This window comes from Oncorhynchus gorbuscha, linkage group LG08, assembly GCF_021184085.1.
Source record: "Oncorhynchus gorbuscha isolate QuinsamMale2020 ecotype Even-year linkage group LG08, OgorEven_v1.0, whole genome shotgun sequence".
NCBI lineage: Eukaryota > Metazoa > Chordata > Actinopteri > Salmoniformes > Salmonidae > Oncorhynchus > Oncorhynchus gorbuscha.
Genome location: NC_060180.1, coordinates 68,527,804 through 68,550,629, shown reverse-complemented (window position 1 = coordinate 68,550,629; position 22,826 = coordinate 68,527,804). Strand labels below are relative to the sequence as shown.

The following is a 22,826-nucleotide window of genomic DNA, read 5'->3' as shown; positions in this document are numbered from 1 at the left end:
GATGGCTTTTCTTCAATAGTGCAAAACTGGTAAAGGGTGAACGATAGTAGACAATAATGCAAGTAAATGTACAGCCCCCTGGTCTGATGATATGAACATAACCGTAGCCTATGCATACACAGCAACGTGGCGAGATTGTCCAATCAGATTTAAGTACAGAGAGCGAAGAGGATCGTGGTTCCCAAGCAGCGGAAGCTGGAGCTCTGTCAGAGTGACCATCGGGTTCTTGGTCACCTCCCTGACCAAGGCCCTTCTTTCCCGATTGCGCAATTTGGCTGGGCTGCCAGATCTAGGAAGAGTCTTGGTGGTTCCAAACTTCTTCCATTTAAGAATGATAGAAGCCACTGTGTTCTTGGGGACCTTCAATGCTACAGAAGTGTTTTGGTACCCTTCTCCAGATCTGTGCCTCGACACAATCTTGTCTCTGAGCTCTACGGACAATTCCTTCAACCTCATGGAATTGTTTTTGCTCTGACATGCACTGTCAACTGTGGGACCTTATATAAACAGGTGTGTTCCTTTCTAAATCATGTCCAATCAATTTGATTTACCACAGGTGGACTCCAATCAAGTTGTAGAAACATCTCAAGGATGATCAATGGAGACAGGATGCAACTGAGCTCAATTTCAAGTCTATATATACATACACTACCGTTCAAAAGTTTGGGGTCACCTATATCGATATAGGACTCGTTTTACTGTGGATGTAGATACTTCTGTACCTGTTTCCTCCAGCATCTTCACAAGGTCCCTTGCTTACATACATCTACACACATCTATGTTTTATATGTCTTCTAAAATGAACACAAATTATGTAGACCAAAAAATAACAATTGTTGGACATGGAAGTAAAATGATGTCTGGCTGAAGTTGGATGCTCCTTTTATTGCTCTTCATTGACTGTTTGAAATAGTCAGCAAACAGACATCACTCTTTTTTTATGAAACACTTTTTCAACATCCAACCGTTTCCATTGAAAGCCGGGTTTCTCAAACTGAGTCCTGGGGCCCACCCTGTGTGCATGTTTTGCCCTGGCTGATTCAAATAACAAAGCTTCATGATGAGTTATTTGAATCAGCTGTGTAGTGCTTGCGCAAGAAACTAAATGTGCACCCGGGTTAGGGAAACCCTGGCCTAAAGGATAAGGATTAAGATAAACCATATTACCTCCACCTGCCAAGTCCTGACAGATCAATGACGAAACAGAGAGAAAAGGACACAGGGAAAGGTAGTGCATTCAGATCGACTGCTATTGAATTGGTCTAATACTATAACACCTATGTCCTCAAGAGCTCATATCCTACCTTTGCAATGGCCACTTCTGTGACAGAATGCGCAGTGCCATTGAGGAATACCTTTAATTGAATAAAGTAGTCAATTTCTTATTTTTCTACTTCTATGATTGTATTGGCAGTTTGTAAATGACCTGAAAAGGTGCTTACCACCACCTGCTGTGCTGGAGTGTGGGCAGTCCAAACAGGTATAAAACCAAGGTTGGTGATTTACTGCCACCTGCTGTGCTGGAGTGTGGGCAGTCCAAACAGGTATAAAACCAAGGTTGGTGATTTACTGCCACCTGCTGTGCTGGAGTGTGGGCAGTCCAAACAGGTATAAAACCAAGGTTGGTGATTTACTGTCACCTGCTGTGCTGGAGTGAGGGCAGTCCAAACAGGTATAAAACCAAGGTTGGTGATTTACTGCCACCTGCTGTGCTGGAGTGTGGGCAGTCCAAACAGGTATAAAACCAAGGTTGGTGATTTACTGCCACCTGCTGTGCTGGAGTGTGGGCAGTCCAAACAGGTATAAAACCAAGGTTGGTGATTTACTGTCACCTGCTGTGCTGGAGTGTGGGCAGTCCAAACAGGTATAAAACCAAGGTTGGTGATTTACTGCCACCTGCAGTTATGGAATGCTAGCCAAGTTGTATAATTCATTGGCCGACCCTCCTGCTGACCTGGATGGATTTGTGTGATCCTTCCTTTATCCTATAGCAAGTCCCGCCAGATATATTCATAAAAGGAAGATGCTGGCGATGAATGGAGAAAAGCAGGAAACTCAGAGCATGGGGATTCTTGACCAATCGCATTCACGCTGTCATGCAGTACCTTCTAGAAAGTCAAGGAATGAGTTGAGAAACGGGTCCTTTTTTATGTCAAGAAAACACAAAGAACGAGGTAATAATCTGTGTTTCAGGTTTTTGGGGGCCACTGGATATGCCACTTATCACTCTTATTCTCAACCTCAAAGCATTTAAAAAACTCCCATATTTCTTTTAGGATCATGGTGTAGCATCTGTGAAACTCACTCCTCAGCCTGAATAAGGCCTTTTGCAATAGAGCATTGGGTAGGAACGCTTCATTAGGACCATTTGAAAGGATTAGAGGGTTAGTTTAAGAGTTAGGGAGAACAGGGCAGCTACAGGGCCATGAGATATATGCACTTTTTGGGAGTGGACACCTTTTAACCTCCAACACCTGTTTTGAGGGGCGATACAGTTTGGTCATTTATGTTTTTACCAAAAGCATTATGACCCAGACATTTATGACACATGAACATGACATCACATGTAATGGTAGCAGATAGACTTATGGGTAACGCAGTCATTCTACAGTTTCCAAATTTGCCTACAAATGGCTACAGCATATGCATTGTGACATCATTGTTGCTCTGGATCATCAAGATTCCAATAATGAAAAGAAAAAAAGGAAAATAAACAAAAATACAAAGCACAGCGGAATATAAAGTGGCCAATGGCATGTTCCTGGACAACACACTTATTTTGAACCACCTCTGACTCTGCCCCTCTTGGCCTTGAGCAAATAAGAACTCTAGGCCGGGACAAGTACATTAGACCATGCCGGGATCAGAAGTCATTATCACTTTTCGGAAGAAAGGAGTACTCCACAAACAACTGGCCCACTCTTTCCCAAACAGAATTCCATGAACTCTGAAAGTCCCTGGTGTGGTGTGAATGCATCAATGACATAACACCGGTCATTATCAGTATCTGCACCATAAAGCCGTGTGTGTCTGAGGCATAATAAAGGGTTCAACTTTAGCCTGTGTCCTGTTCCATCATTGTGCCATTGTGCTTTTACCCAGGAACCCAAAGCAATTGACCCTTATCTAAACTGACACCTTATTATTCGGAGTCCATCACCAGTTGATGGTGCGCTGTTAATTCATTTGTCATGTTGAAGAATCTGCAGGGTGCTGCTAGTATGTTCTATTTGTCATGTTGAAGAATCTGCAGGGTGCTGCTAGTATGTTCTATTTGTCATGTTGAAGATTCTGCAGGGTGCTGCTAGTATGTTCTATTTGTCATGTTAAAGATTCTGCAGGGTGCTGCTAGTATGTTCTATTTGTCATGTTGAAGATTCTGCAGGGTGCTGCTAGTATGTTCTATTTGTCATGTTGAAGATTCTGCAGGGTGCTGCTAGTATGTTCTATTTGTCATGTTGAAGATTCTGCAGGGTGCTGCTAGTATGTTCTATTTGTCATGTTGAAGATTCTGCAGGGTGCTGCTAGTATGTTCTATTTGTCATGTTGAAGATTCTGCAGGGTGCTGATAGTATGTTCTATTTGTCATGTTGAAGATTCTGCAGGGTGCTGCTAGTATGTTCTATTTGTCATGTTGAAGATTCTGCAGGGTGCTGCTAGTATGTTCTATTTGTCATGTTGAAGATTCTGCAGGGTGCTGCTAGTATGTTCTATTTGTCATGTTAAAGATTCTGCAGGGTGCTGCTAGTATGTTCTATTTGTCATGTTAAAGATTCTGCAGGGTGCTGCTAGTATGTTCTATTTGTCATGTTAAAGATTCTGCAGGGTGCTGCTAGTATGTTCTATTTGTCATGTTGAAGATTCTGCAGGGTGCTGCTAGTATGTTCTATTTGTCATGTTGAAGATTCTGCAGGGTGCTGCTAGTATGTTCTATTTGTCATGTTGAAGATTCTGCAGGGTGCTGCTAGTATGTTCTATTTGTCATGTTAAAGATTCTGCAGGGTGCTGCTAGTATGTTCTATTTGTCATGTTAAAGATTCTGCAGGGTGCTGCTAGTATGTTCTATTTGTCATGTTGAAGATTCTGCAGGGTGCTGCTAGTATGTTTTATTTGTCATGTTAAAGATTCTGCAGGGTGCTGCTAGTATGTTCTATTTGTCATGTTAAAGATTCTGCAGGGTGCTGCTAGTATGTTCTATTTGTCATGTTAAAGATTCTGCAGGGTGCTGCTAGTATGTTCTATTTGTCATGTTGAAGATTCTGCAGGGTGCTGCTAGTATGTTCTATTTGTCATGTTAAAGATTCTGCAGGGTGCTGCTTCTTTGCATTGACAAATTGTATAACCTAAAGCAACCTAGTCTGGTCCCAGATCTGTTTGTGATCTTGCGTACTCATACGCTGTCAATGAAGCCAAACTTTTAGCAGGACAATGAGTGAAGGATTTGGCATGATAGCACAAACAGACCGGCACTCAGACTTAAAGCTACCAGCATGATTCACTTTTTAAAGTCGGGTTACGAAAGGTCGTACTCAGGCTGATTGTTGTAAACATTGGCCTATTAAATATAACTTGGCTATTAAAATAAAAACATGTGTAATGTTTATATTAAGTGGGAATACAAGGAATCGTACAACAACAAGGCGACACCCAGCCTATTTTTTGGGGGTAAACAGCTGAGGTAAAGACCTAGAGAAATGTAACCCCTCAAATTCAATTCCGTGGATATGCGGACTGGAGATCAATATTATAGATCAGCCGTCATTTAAAGCTATTCAGCATTTGTTTACAGGAGGCGGCGGAAACATTTTAGTAAATGAGGTGGCAGATTTGCATGTGAACAACAGGCACAACTGAGATACAAAGAAAATCAAATGTAATGTAAGACTGCACCTTCATTCGTAACAACAACCAAAACATGAGGAAACGTTGGTTATAGGCCTCACGCAGGCCCAGCTCCAGGATAACATGCCTGGCAGGCCCAGCTCCAGGATAACATGCCTGGCAGGCCCAGCTCCAGGATGACATGCCTGGCAGGCCCAGCTCCAGGATAACATGCCTGGCAGGCCCAGCTCCAGGATGTCTTGTCTGGCAGGCCCAGCCCCAGGATAACATGCCTGGCAGGCCCAGCTCCAGGATGACATGCCTGGCAGGCCCAGCTCCAGGATGACATGCCTGGCAGGCCCAGCTCCAGGATAACATGCCTGGCAGGCCCAGCTCCAGGATGACATGCCTGGCAGGCCCAGCTGCCAGGATGACATGCCTGGCAGGCCCAGGCATGCCCAGGATCCAGGAACATGCCTGGCAGGCCCAGCTCCAGGATGACATGCCTGGCAGGCCCAGCTCCAGGATAACATGCCTGGCAGGCCCAGCTCCAGGATGACATGCCTGGCAGGCCCAGCTCCAGGATGACATGCCTGGCAGGCCCAGCTCCAGGATGACATGCCTGGCAGGCCCAGCTCCAGGATGACATGCCTGGCAGGCCCAGCTCCAGGATAACATGCCTGGCAGGCCCAGCTCCAGGATGTCATGCCTGGCAGGCCCAGCTCCAGGATGACATGCCTGGCAGGCCCAGCTCCAGGATAACATGCCTGGTAGGCCCAGCTCCAGGATAACATGCCTGGCAGGCCCAGCTCCAGGATGACATGCCTGGCAGGCCCAGCTCCAGGATAACATGCCTGGCAGGCCCAGCTGCCCAGGATAACATGCCTGGCAGGCCCAGCTGGCAGGCCCAGGATAACATGCCTGGCAGGCCCAGCTCCAGGATGACATGCCTGGCATGCCCAGCTCCAGGATGACATGCCTGGCAGGCCCAGCTCCAGGATAACATGCCTGGCAGGCCCAGCTCCAGGATGACATGCCTGGCAGGCCCAGCTCCAGGATGACATGCCTGGCAGGCCCAGCTCCAGGATGACATGCCTGGCAGGCCCAGCTCCAGGATGACATGCCTGGCAGGCCCAGCTCCAGGATGTCATGCCTGGCAGGCCCAGCTCCAGGATGACATGCCTGGCAGGCCCAGCTCCAGGATGTCTTGTCTGGCAGGCCCAGCTCCAGAATGGATGACATGCCTGGCAGACCCAGCTCCAGGATGACATGCCTGGCAGACCCAGCTCCAGGATGACATGCCTGGCAGGCCCAGCTCCAGGATGTCATGCCTGGCAGGCCCAGCTCCAGGATGATATGCCTGGCAGGCCCAGCTCCAGGATGACATGCCTGGCAGGACCAGCTCCAGGATGACATACCTGGCAGGCCCAGCTCCAGGATGACATGCCTGGCAGGCCCAGCTCCAGGATGACATGCCTGGCAGGCCCAGCTCCAGGATAACATGCCTGGCAGGCCCAGCTCCAGGATGTCATGCCTGGCAGGCCCAGCTCCAGGATGACATGCCTGGCAGGCCCAGCTCCAGGATAACATGCCTGGTAGGCCCAGCTCCAGGATAACATGCCTGGCAGGCCCAGCTCCAGGATGACATGCCTGGCAGGCCCAGCTCCAGGATAACATGCCTGGCAGGCCCAGCTCCAGGATAACATGCCTGGCAGGCCCAGCTCCAGGATAACATGCCTGGCAGGCCCAGCTCCAGGATGACATGCCTGGCAGGCCCAGCTCCAGGATGACATGCCTGGCAGGCCCAGCTCCAGGATAACATGCCTGGCCTGGCAGGCCCAGCTCCAGGATGACATGCCTGGCAGGCCCAGCTCCAGGATGACATGCCTGGCAGGCCCAGCTCCAGGATGACATGCCTGGCAGGCCCAGCTCCTGGATGACATGCCTGGCAGGCCCAGCTCCAGGATGTCATGCCTGGCAGGCCCAGCTCCAGGATGACATGCCTGGCAGGCCCAGCTCCAGGATGTCTTGTCTGGCAGGCCCAGCTCCAGGATGGATGACATGCCTGGCAGACCCAGCTCCAGGATGACATGCCTGGCAGACCCAGCTCCAGGATGACATGCCTGGCAGGCCCAGCTCCAGGATGTCATGCCTGGCAGGCCCAGCTCCAGGATGACATGCCTGGCAGGCCCAGCTCCAGGATGACATGCCTGGCAGGCCCAGCTCCAGGATGACATGCCTGGCAGGCCCAGCTCCAGGATGACATGCCTGGCAGGCCCAGCTCCAGGATGACATGCCTGGCAGGCTCACATGCCTGGCAACGCAGGATACATTGGCAAGCTCCAGCACATGGGCAGGCCCAGCTGCATTGGCAGGCCCAGCTCCAGGATATACCATTTCTTATGTTTAAGGGGAAACAAAACTGGGGGGGATTCTATCTGGGGGGTTCCATGCCCAGCTTTGCCACCTCATAAAGTGCTGTAGACATCACGTGGCAAATAAGCAATACATTTTCATGCTGACCAAATGATCCCATTGCCTTTCTTTTAAAAAGGTCTGAAGAAATATACACTGCTTCACGCTTTAGTCAGAGCCCTCTGATTTGACCATGATGAGAGGGCAGTAGAAGTCCGTGATGATCTCATATGGGCTTGTCTTGTGCAGAACAACACCAAATATGAATGAGAGGGCAGTAGAAGTCTGTGATATCTCATATGGGCTTGTCTTGTGCAGAACAACACCAAATATGAATGAGAGGGCAGTAGAAGTCTGTGATATCTCATATGGGCTTGTCTTGTGCAGAACAACATGTATCTCAATAATTGTCTTACATGGCTCCTTCTCCTGTCGCCACTCATTCATCTTCACTAATAACAAAGATGAAATAAATAATGGACAGGTGAAAGCATTATGGTGGATCCTTACCCGGAATTGAATTCACATGCCCACTTTCTTTCCCATCAGTGCAGATCAAGGTAAGGACAGGAGAGGAAACCACTTTAAAATAATGAACACAGGAGAGGAAACCACTTTAAAATAATGAACACAGGAGAGGGATCCACTTTATGCTACTATAATGAACACAGAAGAGAAATCCACTTTGTTCTACTATATTGAACACACAATATGACTTATCATGCCAACATACGTCATATGTTTGTTTATGAGACAGAGTTCCAAAGATTACAGCTTCAATTTAGAGAAAGAAAGTTGATAATAGATAATAACAGAGAGTAGAAGCAGCGTGTCTGGGTAGCCAGTTGATTAACTGTTCAGGAGTCTTATGGCTTGGGGGTAGAAGCTGTTTAGAAGCCTATTGCTGCTCGGGAACCGCTTGCCATGCGGTAGCAGATATAACAGTCTATGACTAGGGTGGTGGTAGTCTTTCACAATTTTTATGGCCTTCCTCTGACACCATGCCTGGTATAGAGGTCCTGGATGGCAGGAAGCTTGGCCCGGTGATGTACTGGGCCGTACGCACTGCCCTCTGTAGTGCCTTGCGGTCGGAGGACGAGCAGTTACCATACCAGGCAGTGATGCAAGGCACCACATGGTCAGGTCTCTGACCTCCTCCCTATAAGCTGTCTCGTCGTTGTCGGTGATCAGGCCTACCACTGTTCTGTCATCGGCAAACTTAATGATGGTGTTGGAGTAGTGCCTGGCCGTGCAGTCGTGAGTGAACAAGGAGTACAGGAGGGGACTGAGCAAGCATCCTTGAGGGGCGCCATGTTGAGGATCAGCGTGGCGGATGTGTTTTTTCTTACCCTTACCACCTCGGGGCAGCCCGTCAGGAAGTCCAGGATCCAGATGCAGAGGGAGGTGTTCAGTCCCAGGGTTCTTAGCTTAGTGATGAGCTTTGAGGGCACACGGTGTTGAACGCTGATCTGTAGTCAATGAATAGCATTCTAGGTGTTCATTTTGTCCAGGTGGAAAAGGGCAGTGTGGAGTGCAATAGAGATTGCATCATCTGTGGATCTGTTGGGGCGGTATGAAAGTTGGAGTGGGTCTAGTGTTTCTGGGATAATGGTGTTGATGTGAGCCATGACCAGCCTTTCAAAGCACTTCATGGCTACAGACGTGAGTGCTACAGGTCGGTAGTTATTTAGGCAGGTTACCTTAGTGTTCTTGGGCACAGGGACTATGGTGGTCTGCTTGAAACATGTTGCTATTACAGACTCGGACAGGGAGAGGATGAAAATGTCAGTGAAGACACTTACCAGTTGGTCAGCGCATGCTCGGAGTACACATCCTGGTAATCCGTCTGGCCCTGCAGCCTTGTGAATGTTGACCTTTTTAAAGGTCTTACTCACATCAGCTGCAGAGAGCGTATTCACACAGTAATCCGGAACAGCTGATGCTCTCATGCATTTTTCAGTGTTATTTGCCTTGAAGGGAGTATAGAAGTTATTTAGCTCGTCTGGTAGGCTTGTGTCACTGGCCCGTTCTCGGCTGTGCTTCCCTTTGTAGTCTGTAATAGTTTGCGAGCCCTACCACATCCGAAGAGCGCCAGAGCCAGTGAAGTACGATTCGATCTTAGTCCTGTATTACGCTTTGCCTGTTTGATGGTTCGTTGGAGGGCATAGCGGGATTTAAAGCGGCAGCTCTACCTTTTAGCTCAGTGCGGCTGTTGCCTGTAATCCAAGGCATCTGGTTGGGGTATGTACGTACAGTCATTGTGGGTACGAAGTCCTCGATGCACTTATTGGTAAAGCCAGTGACAGATGTGGTTTACTCCTCAATGCCATCGGAAGAATCCCAAAACATATTCCAGTCTGTGCTAGCAAAACAGTCCTGTAGTTTAGCATCTGCTTCATCTGACCACTTTTCAGGAGGATAGAGTTCTGGTCCGATTTGCCAAATGGAGGGTAAGGGAGATGTTTGTACGCATCTCTGTGTGTGGAGTAAAATGCGATATAGAATGTTTTACCTCTTGTTGCACATTTAACCTGCTGATAGAAATAAGGTAAAACTGATTTAAGTTTCTCTGCATTAAAGTCACCGGCCCTTAAGTGTGCCGCCTCTGGATGAGCGTTTTCCTGTTTGCTTATGGCGGAATACAGCTCATTGAGTGCGGTTTTAGTGCCAGCATCGGTCTGTGGTGGTATGTAGACAGCTACGAAAAATACAGATGAAAACTCTCAAGGTAGATAGTGTGGTCCACAGCTTATCATGAGATACTCTACCTCAAGCAAGCAAAACCTTGACACTTCCTTAGATATCGTGCACCACCAGCTGTCGTTTACATATATGCATAGGCCCCTGCACCGTGTCTTACCAGAGGCTGCTGTTCTGTCCTGCTGATAGAGTGCATAACCCGCCAGCTGTATGTTCTTAATCTCATCTTTCAGCCACGACTCGGTGAAACCTAAGATATTACAGTTTTTAATGTCCCGTTGGTAGGATATACGTGCTTTCAGTTTGTCCCATTTATTTTCCAGCGATTGAACGTTAGCTAGCAGAACGGAAGGCAAGGGCAGATTAGCCACCCGCTGCCTGATCCTTGCAAGGCATCCTGATCTCTTTCCCCAAAACCTACGTTTCCTTTTCTAGCGAATCACAGAGATCTGGGTCTGGTCGGGTGTCTGTAGAATATCCCTTGCCTCCAACTCATTGATGAAGAACTCCTCATCCAGTTTGAGGTGAGTAATCCCAGTTCTGATGTCCAGAAGCTCTTTTTGGTCATAAGAGATGGAAGCAGCACAAAACAAATTACGAACAAGATAATACGGTAGTCCTACCCTCCGGCGCCATCTTCTCCAAATTTGCTTCTGTGTGTGTGCTTGTGCATGTGTTTACATTTTACCTTTAGGGACTTCCACAGAGAAACCTCTAGAATCTCTGAAAGGTTCCTCTCTCTCTCTCTCTCTCTCTCTCTCTCTCTCTCTCTCTCTCTCTCTCTCTGTCTCTCCTTCTCTCTCTCTCTCTCTCTCTCTCTCTCTCTCTCTCTCTCTCTCTCTCTCTTTCTCTCTCTCTCTCTCTCTCTCTCTCTCTCTCTCTCTCTCTCTCTCTCTCTCTCTCTCTCTCTCTCTCTCTGTGTCGTACTTAATCAGGGCGTACGACCAAAATAACTGCAAACAGACAACAACAACAACGTACCAAACACCATGAGAAACACCACTTGTAGCTAACCTGGTTCAGCTTATTTTAATTTTATTTAAAACGTATTTTAACTAGGCAAGTCAGTCAAGAACGCATTTTTACAATGACGGGCTATGCTGGCCAAACCCTAACAAATGTTGATGTGTTGTTACATTAACTGTTTAAAGACATGTTTAATTTTTGAAATGTTCAAATGTTACATGTTTTTAATCTGTTAACGTAGGCCAAATGAAGCCAAGAATATAGGATTTGTTGCACAAGCATCACAACTATTTTCTTAATATTCATGTCACTATTGGCTGAAGCGCTGAAATTTGTGATTTAGAAATGAGCGTTTGAATCAGCTTTATGAAGTCAACAATCAGACAGTGAAACATACGCTCAAAATGATTTTGTAACTCTGATTATCAAGGCACAAGGCGAGACCCAGATGCAGACACAGGAGGCAGATGGTTGGAGTCTTACAATGTTTATTATTCCAAAGGGGTAGGCAAGAGAATGGTCGTGGACAGGCAAAAAGGTCAAAACCAGATCAGAGTCCAGGAGGTACAGAGTGGCAGACAGGCTCGTGGTCAAGGCAGGCAGAATGGTCAGGCAGGCGGGTACTAAGTCCAGAAACAGGCAAGGGTCAAAACCGGGAGGACTAGAAAAAGGAGAATGCAAAAAGCAGGAGAACGGGAAAAACGCTGGTTGACTTGGAACATACAAGACGAACTGGCACAGAGAGACAGGAAACACAGGGATAAATACACTGGTACAGAGAGACAGGAAGCACAGGGGAAAATAAGCGACACCTGGATTGGGTGGAGACAATAATGAGGACAGGTGAAACAAATCAGGGCGTGATACTGATGATGAGTCAAAACACTAGATTCCATATTCAGCAAATGTGTTTTAGCATGTCCAACATGTATGTGCTGTACCATGTTAGCTACCCAGAGTTAGGAAACAGCAATGTCAGTATTCTTGTCACATTGAGCTTAATGAATGCTCTCACAGGTGCTGATCCCATCCGAAGACCAGCGCTGTTGGGCTCTTGCTCTCCCAGTCAGGCCAGCACCTTTCAAAATGCTCTCAACATAGTCCACTGTGTCCAGGCAGCTAATGGCTATAAATACCGACAGAGAAAGACATTTTGAAAAGGTCAATGTTAGTTGGAGCACAGAAAGTCGTTACCAGAGAAGAGCCGGTGCGGAATATGATAAGAGGAGACCTGGGTTCAAATAGTATTTGAAATCATTTCAAATACTTCAGCTGTGTTTGATTTGAGCTTGATTGAGTTTGCCTGTTGCAATGAAACTAATAGAACAGTCCCAAAAGTGCACCTGGCACTCCAGGCAGGTTAATGCGATTGCTCAAAGTATTTAAAAGATTTTAAATACTATTTGAACCCAGGTCTGGATAAGCGCTTCACAGGAGGATGAGGCAAACTAATGATGCATCCCAAATGGCACACTATTCACTACGTAGTGCACGACTAGTGAATAGGGTGCCATTCTGGATGCATCCTAAAACAGCAGGCTATTTATCATTCCTTCACATGATCTAAAAGAGGAGATATATTGAACATGGCATTTGAGAAAGGGCATTTAATTCAACGAGGAGAGCGCCAGTGACATCACGTCAAAATAGTGCACTTCCACTTGTACACTTTCATATCAGAAAAGACATGATAGGGGGAGAGAGAGAAGAGGAGGGAAAGAGAGAAGAGAGGGGGAGATAGAGGGAGAGAGAGAAGAGGAGGGAAAGAGAGAAGAGAGGGGGAGAAGAGAGGGAAGAGAGAGAAGAGGGGAGAGAGAGAGGGAAAGAGAGAAGAGAGAGAGAGAGAGAGAAGAGAAGGAGGGAAAGAGAGAAGAGAGGGGGAGAAGAGAGGGAAGAGGGGGGAGAAGAGAGGGAAAGAGAGAGAGAGAGAGAGAGAAGAGAAGGAGAGAGTATGAGAGGGGAGAGAGAGAAGAGGGGAGAGAGTATGAGAGAGGGGAGAGAGAGAGAAGAGGGGAGAGAGTATGAGAGGGGGAGAGAGAGAAGAGGGGAGAGAGTATGAGAGGGGGAGAGAGAGAAGAGGGGAGAGAGTATGAGAGGGGGAGAGAGAGAAGAGGGGAGGGAGTATGAGAGGGGAGAGAGAGAAGAGAGAGAGAGAGAAGAGGAGGGAAGGAGAGGAGAGGGGGAGAGAGAGAAGAGAGGAGAGAGTATGAGAGGGTGAGAGAGAGAAGAGGGGAGAGAGTATGAGAGGGGGAGAGAAGAGGGGAGAGAGTATGAGAGAGGGAGAGAGAGAAGAGGGGAGAGAGTATGAGAGGGGAGAGAGAGAAGAGGGGAGAGAGTATGAGAGGGGGAGAGAGAGAAGAGGGGAGAGAGTATGAGAGGGGGAGAGAGAGAAGAGGGGAGAGAGTATGAGAGGGGAGAGAGAGAAGAGAGGGGAGAGAGTATGAGAGGGGGAGAGAGAGAAGAGAGAGAAGAGGAGGGAAAGAGAGAAGAGAGGGGGAGAGAAGAGAAGAGAGGGAAGAGAGAGAAGAGGGGAGGGAGTATGAGAGGGGAGAGAGAGAAGAGAGAGAAGAGGAGGGAAAGAGAGAAGAGAGGGGGAGATAGAGAAGAGAGGGAAGAGAGAGAAGAGGTGGGAAAGAGAGAAGAGAAGGGAAAGAGAGAAGAGAGGGGAGAGAGAGAGAGAGAGAGAGAAGAGGAGGGAAAGAGAGAAGAGAGGGGGAGAAGAGAGGGAAGAGAGAGAAGAGGGGAGAGAGAGAAGAGGAGGGAAAGAGAAGAGAGGGGGAGAGAGAAGAGAATGAAAAGAGAGAAGAGAGGGGGAGAGAGAGGAGAGAGGAGAAGAGGGGAGAAGAGAGAGAAGAAGAGAGAGAGAGAAGAGGGGAGGGAGTATGAGAGGGAGAGAGAGAGAGTAGAGAGAGAGAGAAGAGGAGGGAAGGAGAGGAGAGGGGGAGAGAGAGAAGAGGGGAGAGAGTATGAGAGGGAGAGAGAGAGAAGAGGGGAGAGAGTATGAGAGAGGAAGAGGGAGAGAGAGAAGAGGGGAGAGAGAGAGAGGAGGGGGGGAGAGAGAGAAGAGGGGAGAGAGTATGAGAGGGGAGAGAGAGAAGAGAGGGAGAGAGAGAAGAGGGGAGAGAGTATGAGAGGGAGGGGAGAGAGAGAAGAGGGGAGGGAGTATGAGAGGGGAGAGAGAGAAGAGAGAGAGAGAGAAGAGGAGGGAAGGGGAGAGAGAGAGAGGGGGAGAGAGAGAGAAGAGGGGAGAGAGTATGAGAGGGTGAGAGAGAGAAGAGGGGAGAGAGTATGAGAGGGGGAGAGAAGAGGGGAGAGAGTATGAGAGGGAGAGGGAGAGGGGAGAGAAGAGAGGGGAGAGAGTATGAGAGGGGAGAGAGAGAAGAGGGGAGAGAGTATGAGAGGGGGAGAGAGAGAAGAGGGAGAGAGAGTATGAGAGAGGGGAGAGAGAGAAGAGGGGAGAGAGTATGAGAGGGGGAGAGTATGAGAGGGGAGAGAGAGAAGAGAGGGGAGAGAGTATGAGAGGGGAGAGAGTATGAGAGGGGGAGAGAGACGAGGGGAGAGAGTATGAGAGGGGGAGAGAGAGACGAGGGGAGAGAGAGAAGAGAGGGGAGAGAGAAGAGAGAGAGACGAGGGGAGAGAGTATGAGAGGGGAGAGAGTAGAGAGAGGGAGAGAGAGAAGAGGGGAGAGAGTAAAAGACAATTAGAGAGGGCACCAGAGAAATATAAAGAGTGTGTGTGTATGTGTGTGGGGGGGAGAGCGAGAGAGTCAGAGAGCAAAAGAGAGTAAAACGCACACAAAAGTAAGAGAGTAGGAGAGAGAGAGAGAGATTTCTCGATTTGGAGAGTGCTCAAAGACACAGCCCACCAATACATTGAGTCAGAGGCTTGGCGCCGAGTCAAAAAGTCCTGCTGTTTGACAGCTGGGCCATTCCAATATGAAACGGCTGCAGTGGTGCAGTACATTGACACGAGGGAATAGTGACAGCCGTGTTGCAGGGAGCAGCACCTGCTAAATATGATGCTGTTTTTGCAACACACCTCTCCGCTGCGAAAAGCATTTTGATTCGGGGACGATAGTCAGTAAACATCTTAAGACTAGTGAAATACTGAAATAGTGAATCCTAACATGCCTCGCCTTGGGAGAGAGAGAAAATAGCTATGTTGAGCTATTGTAGAAATAGTAATAACAATTTGACTGCATGATATTCAATTGGCTTAAAACCTCTCCTCTACAGAGAGTAGTGATAGATTATTGGCCTAAAATCTCTCCTCTACAGAGAGTAGTGATAGATTATTGGCCTAAAATCTCTCCTCTACAGAGTAGTGATAGATTATTGGCCTAAAACCTCTCCTCTACAGAGAGTAGTGGTAGATTATTGGCCTAAAACCTCTCCTCTACAGAGTAGTGATAGATTATTGGCCTAAAACCTCTCCTCTACAGAGTAGTGATAGATTATTGGCCTAAAACCTCTCCTCTACAGAGATTATTGGCCTAAAACCTCTCCTCTACAGAGTAGTGATAGATTATTGGCCTAAAACCTCTCCTCTACAGAGTAGTGATAGATTATTGGCCTAAAACCTCTCCTCTACAGAGTAGTGATATATTATTGGCCTAAAACCTCTTCTCTGCATAGTAGTGATAGATTATTGGCCTAAAACCTCTCCTCTACAGAGTAGTGATATATTATTGGCTCAAAACCTCTCCTCTACAGAGTAGTGATAGATTATTGGCCTAAAACCTCTCCTCTACAGAGTAGTGATATATTATTGGTCTAAAACCTCTCCTCTACTAAAACCTCTCCTCTACAGAGAGTAGTGGTAGATTATTGGCCTAAAACCTCTCCTCTACAGAGAGTAGTGGTATATTATTGGCCTAAAACCTCTCCTCTACAGAGTAGTGATAGATTATTGTCCTAAAACCTCTCCTCTACAGAGAGTAGTGATAGATTATTGGCCTAAAACCTCTCCTCTACAGAGTAGTGATAGATTATTGGCCTAAAACCTCTCCTCTACAGAGTAGTGATAGATTATTGGCCTAAAACCTCTCCTCTACAGAGTAGTGATAGATTATTGGCCTAAAACCTCTCCTCTTCAGAGAGTAGTGATAGATTATTGGCCTAAAACTCTCCTCTACAGAGTAGTGATAGATTATTGGCCTAAAACCTCTCCTCTACAGAGTAGTGATAGATTATTGGCCTAAAACCTCTCCTCTACAGAGTAGTGATAGATTATTGGCCTAAAATCTCTCCTCTACAGAGTAGTGATAGATTATTGGCCTAAAAACTCTCCTCTACAGAGTAGTGATAGATTATTGGCCTAAAACCTCTCCTCTACAGAGTAGTGATAGATTATTGGCCTAAAACCTCTCCTCTACAGAGTAGTGATAGATTATTGGCTCCAAAGTCAATCTAAATCCTATCTTGGGAGAGATGGGAAACAGTGTAGCGATGGTGAGTTGAGCTGTTGACATTATGGATAACATTTTGGTTGTGCTGTATGATACCATAGTCTAGGGGAAAAGGATATATTGTATGTTGCAATGTGGTGGATAAAACCATGAATATAAACTGTTTTGAATCACTTGTCTGTTGCAAATGAGATCCAGTCAAATGTACTGTAACACAGTGTTAGTACAGCAGGCGTTTGCAGTTCACAGTTCAAAACAATATCAAGTCTAGTTTAGTCCTTTTTAACCCATTTAAAGTCTTTCAATAATAAATAAAAAACATCAAGACTGATGACTGGCCATGCTGGGGGGGGTGTGTTTCACTGTTACACAATGGCCCAATAACACAGACCAGAGTCATATATTTAGATATATGATACAGACCAGAGTCATATATTTAGATATATGGCACAGACTACAACTACACTGCAATAAGCCCAGGGGAGTAGAAACAGCAGCAGAGGGTCAAGTGCTGAGACAAAATATATGAAAATATATAAAACAAATGCAACAAACACATGTAAATAACTGCATCAAATATAAACAAAAACGGCAAAAATAAACAAATAATAAAATATCCAACATATGTAAACAATGCAACAAAAAAAACATATTTAGCAAGTATAACAAATATTAACAAATATCAAATACATCTAAACACATATCTAATAAATATAAACACATATCTAATAAATATTAACAAATATCTAATAAATATTAACAAATATCTCATAAATATTAACAAATATCTAATAAATATTAACAAATATCTAATAAATATTAACAAATATCTCATAAATATTAACAAATATCTCATAAATATTAACAAATATCAAACAAAAGTACTGTGAGCAGAGTTTGGAGGGAGGAGAACTGTCAACAACACTATAGCACTACTGTATATGCTATGACTGAGTGAAGCAGAGCTGTGGAGGGCTACACAGCCATCTCATCATCCAGACAGTCTGAAGGGCTCTCTGCGTTCAGCACGTTGAAGAGGCGTGCCGTGCCCTCAGGCCCCGCCCCCTCACCCTGCCCCCAGCTGTCCCTGTCACTGCTCTCGTCCGTGTTGGACTCGTATTCCGAACCGATCCCCGACTCCCGGAACCGGAGGAGCTCCAGGGCTCCAAGGATCTCCTCTCCACCCACAGGGGAGTCCCCGTCTGGGCCGCCTGAGCTCGGACTCTCCCCCTCCTGGTCTTGGTTCTGGTGGGGCTCCTCTCCCCTGCGGCGGGGGAAGCGGAAGCACTCCAGCCTCACGGCACTGCCGCCAGGCCCCAGAGAGAGGCTCTCCGGGGCCCTGGTCCCTGGTGGAGAGGACCCTGTTAGGGTGGAGGCCCATGGGCCATTGTTGATCTGGGGCTGACCCTGCTGGGGGCCCATGGAAGTGGGGATGGTGGGGGCGTCACACAGGGGGGGCTTGGCACGGAAGGTGATCTCCAGCAAACTGTCCTGGGAGCCCACTGTGGAGAAAACAGAGAAGAGAGAGAGTGAAATTAAAAGAGGGATAAAAATAATGAAAGATACAAATAAAATAAAGAAAGAAAATTAGTGGGAATGGAGGAAAGAAGATGAGTGGAGGGAATAGAGAGATGAGAGAGAGGAGGTGATTTGAGGGGATAATTGAGAGCGGAGATTATGATAAACTGGAAAGGGCAAGATGACAGGCAAGATAACAGGCAAGATGACAGGCAAGATGACAGGCAGGATGAGAGACAGGTAACAGGCAAGATGACAGACAAGAGGACAGGCAGATAACAGGCAAGATGACAGGCAGATGACAGACAGGTAACAGGCAAGATGACAGGTAGGATGACAGGCAAGATAACAGGCAGATAACAGGCAAGATGACAGGCAGATGACAGACAAGAGGACAGGCAGATAACAGGCAAGATGACAGGCAAGATAAAGGCAAGATGACAAGATGACAGACAGATAACAGGCAAGATGACAGGCAAGATGACAGACAGATAACAGGCAAGATAACAGACAAGATGACAGACAGATAACAGGCAAGATAACAGATAACAGACAAGATGACAGGCAAGACAGACAGATAACAGGCAAGATAACAGACAAGATGACAGACAGATAACAGACAAGATGACAGACAAGATGACAGACAGATAACAGACAAGATGACAGACAGATAACAGGCAAGATAACAGACAAGATGACAGACAGATAACAGGCAAGATGACAGACAGATAACAGGCAAGATGACAGCGTTACTGATAAGCTGTTATGTCAATTCTGATGATTATTAAATACATGACAGTACAGAAAAAGGAGAAGAAAAGGATGAAAGATGAGAGGGGAGAGATGGTAAAATAAACAGGGATGAGAGGGGAGAGATGGTAAAATAAACAGGGATGAGAGGGGAGAGATGAGAAGAGAAACAGGGATGAGAGGGGAGAGATGAGACAAGAAACAGGGATGAGAGGGGAGAGATGAGACGAGAAAAAGGGGTGAGAGGGGAGAGATGTGAATAGAAAGAGGGATGAAGAGTGAGGGGGAGAAGAAGGAAAGCGAGGGATAAGAGAAGAGAGAATGGATAAAGAAGCAAAGCCAGTCACTGGAGCTGAGTCCTCCAGCAGCCTTGAGCTCCAGCTCCTGGATCTGTTTGACCAGTAGGGAGATGTGCTGCAGCAGGTCCTTGTTCTGCAGCAGGAGTCTCTGGACACGGGCCTGGGCGTCTGTCCTTGCACGCACCTCCACTGACAGCTGGTCCTGGAGCACACACGTCTAGGTAGACACACACCACACACACACACACTGGGAGGTGAGAGTGTAAACACACACGTCTAGGTAGACATACACCACACACACACACTGGGAGGTTGAGAGGGTATACACACACGTCTAGGTAGAGACACACCACACACACACACTGGGAGGTGAGATTGTAAACACACACGTCTAGGTAGACATACACCACACACACACACTGGGAGGTGTAGTTTATACTATATTGTAGATACTATTACGTGTTTAGGGATGTAGATACTATATGTAGATACTATATGTAGATACTATTATATATGTAGATACTATATGTAGATACTATTATATATGTAGATATATGTAGATACTATATGTAGATACTATATGTAGATACTATATGTAGATACTATATGTAGATACTATATGTAGATACTATATGTAGATACTATATGTAGATACTATATATATGTAGATACTATATGTAGATATTATATGTAGATACTATATGTAGATACTATATGTAGATACTATATGTAGATACTATATGTAGATACTGTATGTAGATACTATATGTAGATACTATATGTAGATACTGTATGTAGATACTGTATGTAGATACTGTATGTAGATACTATATGTAGATACTGTATGTAGATTCTGTATGTAGATACTGTATGTAGATACTGTATGTAGATACTATTTGTAGATACTGTATGTAGATACTGTATGTAGATACTATATGTAGATACTGTATGTAGATACTGTCATGTAGATACTGTATGTAGATACTATATGTAGATACTGTATGTAGATACTATATGTAGATACTGTATGTAGATACTGTATGTATGTACTGTATGTAGATACTGTATGTAGATACTATATGTAGATACTATATGTATGTACTGTATGTAGGTACTGTATGTAGATACTGTATGTAGATACTATATGTAGATACTGTATGTAGATACTGTAAATATAAAATTATAATATATAATATATACCCAATATAATATATATCATCCATTTGGCCAGCTCGCTCCCTACCACAAAGCTGTATGTCGATACTAAATGTAGATACTATATGTAGATACTACATGTAGATACTGTATGTAGATACTGTATGTAGATACTATATGTAGATACTATATGTAGATACTGTATGTATGTACTGTATGTAGATACTGTATGTATGTACTGTATGTAGATACTGTATGTAGTTACTGTATGTAGATACTGTATGTAGATACTGTATGTAGATACTATATGTAGATACTGTATATAGATACTATATGTAGATACTGTATGTAGATACTATATGTAGATACTGTATGTAGATACTATATGTAGATACTGTATATAGATACTATATGTAGATACTGTATATAGATACTATATGTAGATACTGTATGTAGATACTATATGTAGATACTATATGTAGATACTGTATGTAGATACTGTATGTAGATACTATATGTAGATACTGTATGTAGATACTGTATGTAGATACTATATGTAGATACTATATGTAGATACTATTATATATGTAGATAATATATGTAGATACTATATGTAGATACTGTATGTAGGTACTGTATGTAGATACTGTATGTAGATACTGTATGTAGATACTGTATGTATATACTATATGTAGATACTGTATGTAGATACTGTATGTATGTACTGTATGTAGATACTGTATGTAGATACTGTATGTAGATACTATATGTAGATACTGTATGTAGATACTGTATGTAGATACTATATGTAGATACTATATGTAGATACTATTATATATGTAGATAATATATGTAGATACTATATGTAGATACTGTATGTAGATACTGTATGTAGATACTGTATGTAGATACTGTATGTAGATACTATATGTAGATACTGTATGTAGATACTGTATGTATGTACTGTATGTAGATACTGTATGTAGATACTGTATGTAGATACTATATGTAGATACTGTATATAGATACTGTATGTAGATACTATATGTAGATACTATATGTAGATACTGTATGTAGATACTATATGTAGATACTGTATGTATGTACTGTATGTAGATACTATATGTAGATACTATATGTAGATACTGTATGTAGATACTGTATGTAGATACTATATGTAGATACTATATGTAGATACTATTATATATGTAGATAATATATGTAGATACTATATGTAGATACTGTATGTAGGTACTGTATGTAGATACTGTATGTAGATACTGTATGTAGATACTATATGTAGATACTATATGTAGATACTGTATGTATGTACTGTATGTAGATACTGTATATAGATACTGTATGTAGATACTATATGTAGATACTGTATGTAGATACTGTATGTAGATACTATATGTAGATACTATATGTAGATACTGTATGTAGATACTATATGTAGATACTGTATGTAGATACTGTATGTAGATACTATATGTAGATACTATATGTAGATACTGTATGTAGATACTATATGTAGGTACTGTATGTAGATACTGTATGTTCGTGTGCATGCTTACACACCAGGCGCATGCATGCAAAAATGCGAACACACACACACATTTGTGTATTACTATTTTTGTGAGGACACACACACACATACACACAATAAAATAATATAAATGAATATGCACTCATAGGTTATTAAACATACACACACAGAAATACCCCCAAATATCTAACAGAAATTCACAAACACACATCCACTGATCCAGGATCAAAGGGAATGTTTCTTCACTCCTCTTCCTCCGTTCGCTCAGCATTAAAAAGAATCTGTCGTTATAACCCAAAAACCGGCCCAAACCTCATTAGACCAAGCCATGTGATTACAGGAATGACAAGAGAGAATGAGAATCAGACTAGAGAGTGTAGAGTGACAACGTTGCTCGTTAGTCATAAGGAATGTCTTGTTAGACCAGCAGAGCTGAGAGCTACCTTTGAGGAAGAGCACTGTCTTATCATTCTTTATAGCCCCAGCAGCAAAAGGCAATACCTCTCTCTTGTTGAACCTACAATCATTAGTGGTAGCTCAGGGTAGCACGAACCAGTTAAACAAAATAAACACTAATTGAACTACTGAAAAGAAACGTAAACACATTCGGGAAAATATGAACAAAAAACTCAATATATAAAATGTTGTACTGTTTATAGTGACGGTTCAGACACATTATGAAATATCTACTTGTGGTCACCACAGAAAATGCTGTACGAGGTTTCTAGCTAGCTAATAATCTGCCAAGGTACTGTGGCTCAAGTTTAATAGTCTCTTTTTGATCTAAAATACCATAACAAACAGTGAAATGTACAGTATTTTGGCTAATCAAACTATGCCAATGTTACTCATGAGCTGCATTCAACAAGACAAACTGTCATTTGGAAAAGTTTGAAAACGTGTCTACCTGTGCTGCAGCAGCCTGGGCCTGCTGCTCCTGCTGCTGGAGCAGCCTTTGGAGCAGCTGCACCTGGTGCTCCACTGAGCGGGAGGAGTTCACCACCAACAGGTCCGACACGGATGGCACCGTTCTGGGGGAGGTCAGCTGCAGGGCTGGGTCCTTGGATGGGGAATAAAGAGGACCAGGTCAGTTGTTAGTGATCTATAATGAATGAGGATAGGAGGGTACACGTTACGTTGCATATTGTTAAACTGCAAGATTCCAGTAACTTTTCCCCAAATCTACTGTTTTTCCCCAGAAATCCTGGTTGAAGGATTCCCAGATTGTCTGTTGATTCCCTCCTGA

The 22,826-nt window shown here is 44.7% G+C and overlaps 1 protein-coding gene across 3 annotated transcripts in view; it reads right to left on the bottom strand.

Annotated features, from left to right (window-relative positions):
• Positions 1-17,157: 17,157 nt before the first annotated feature.
• The window catches only part of LOC124041014 (carboxyl-terminal PDZ ligand of neuronal nitric oxide synthase protein-like), a 37,725-nt gene continuing 32,056 nt past the window's right edge, over positions 17,158-22,826 (bottom strand). For all 3 annotated transcript variants that reach the window (XM_046358169.1, XM_046358166.1, XM_046358167.1), the window contains 3 exons: positions 22,488-22,640; positions 18,925-19,093; positions 17,158-17,811 (listed from right to left, as the gene is read on the bottom strand). In XM_046358169.1, coding sequence (XP_046214125.1) covers positions 17,285-17,811; positions 18,925-19,093; positions 22,488-22,640 — 849 coding nt within the window. In that variant the 3' untranslated portion in view covers positions 17,158-17,284. The remainder of the gene's footprint in view (positions 17,812-18,924; positions 19,094-22,487; positions 22,641-22,826) is intronic.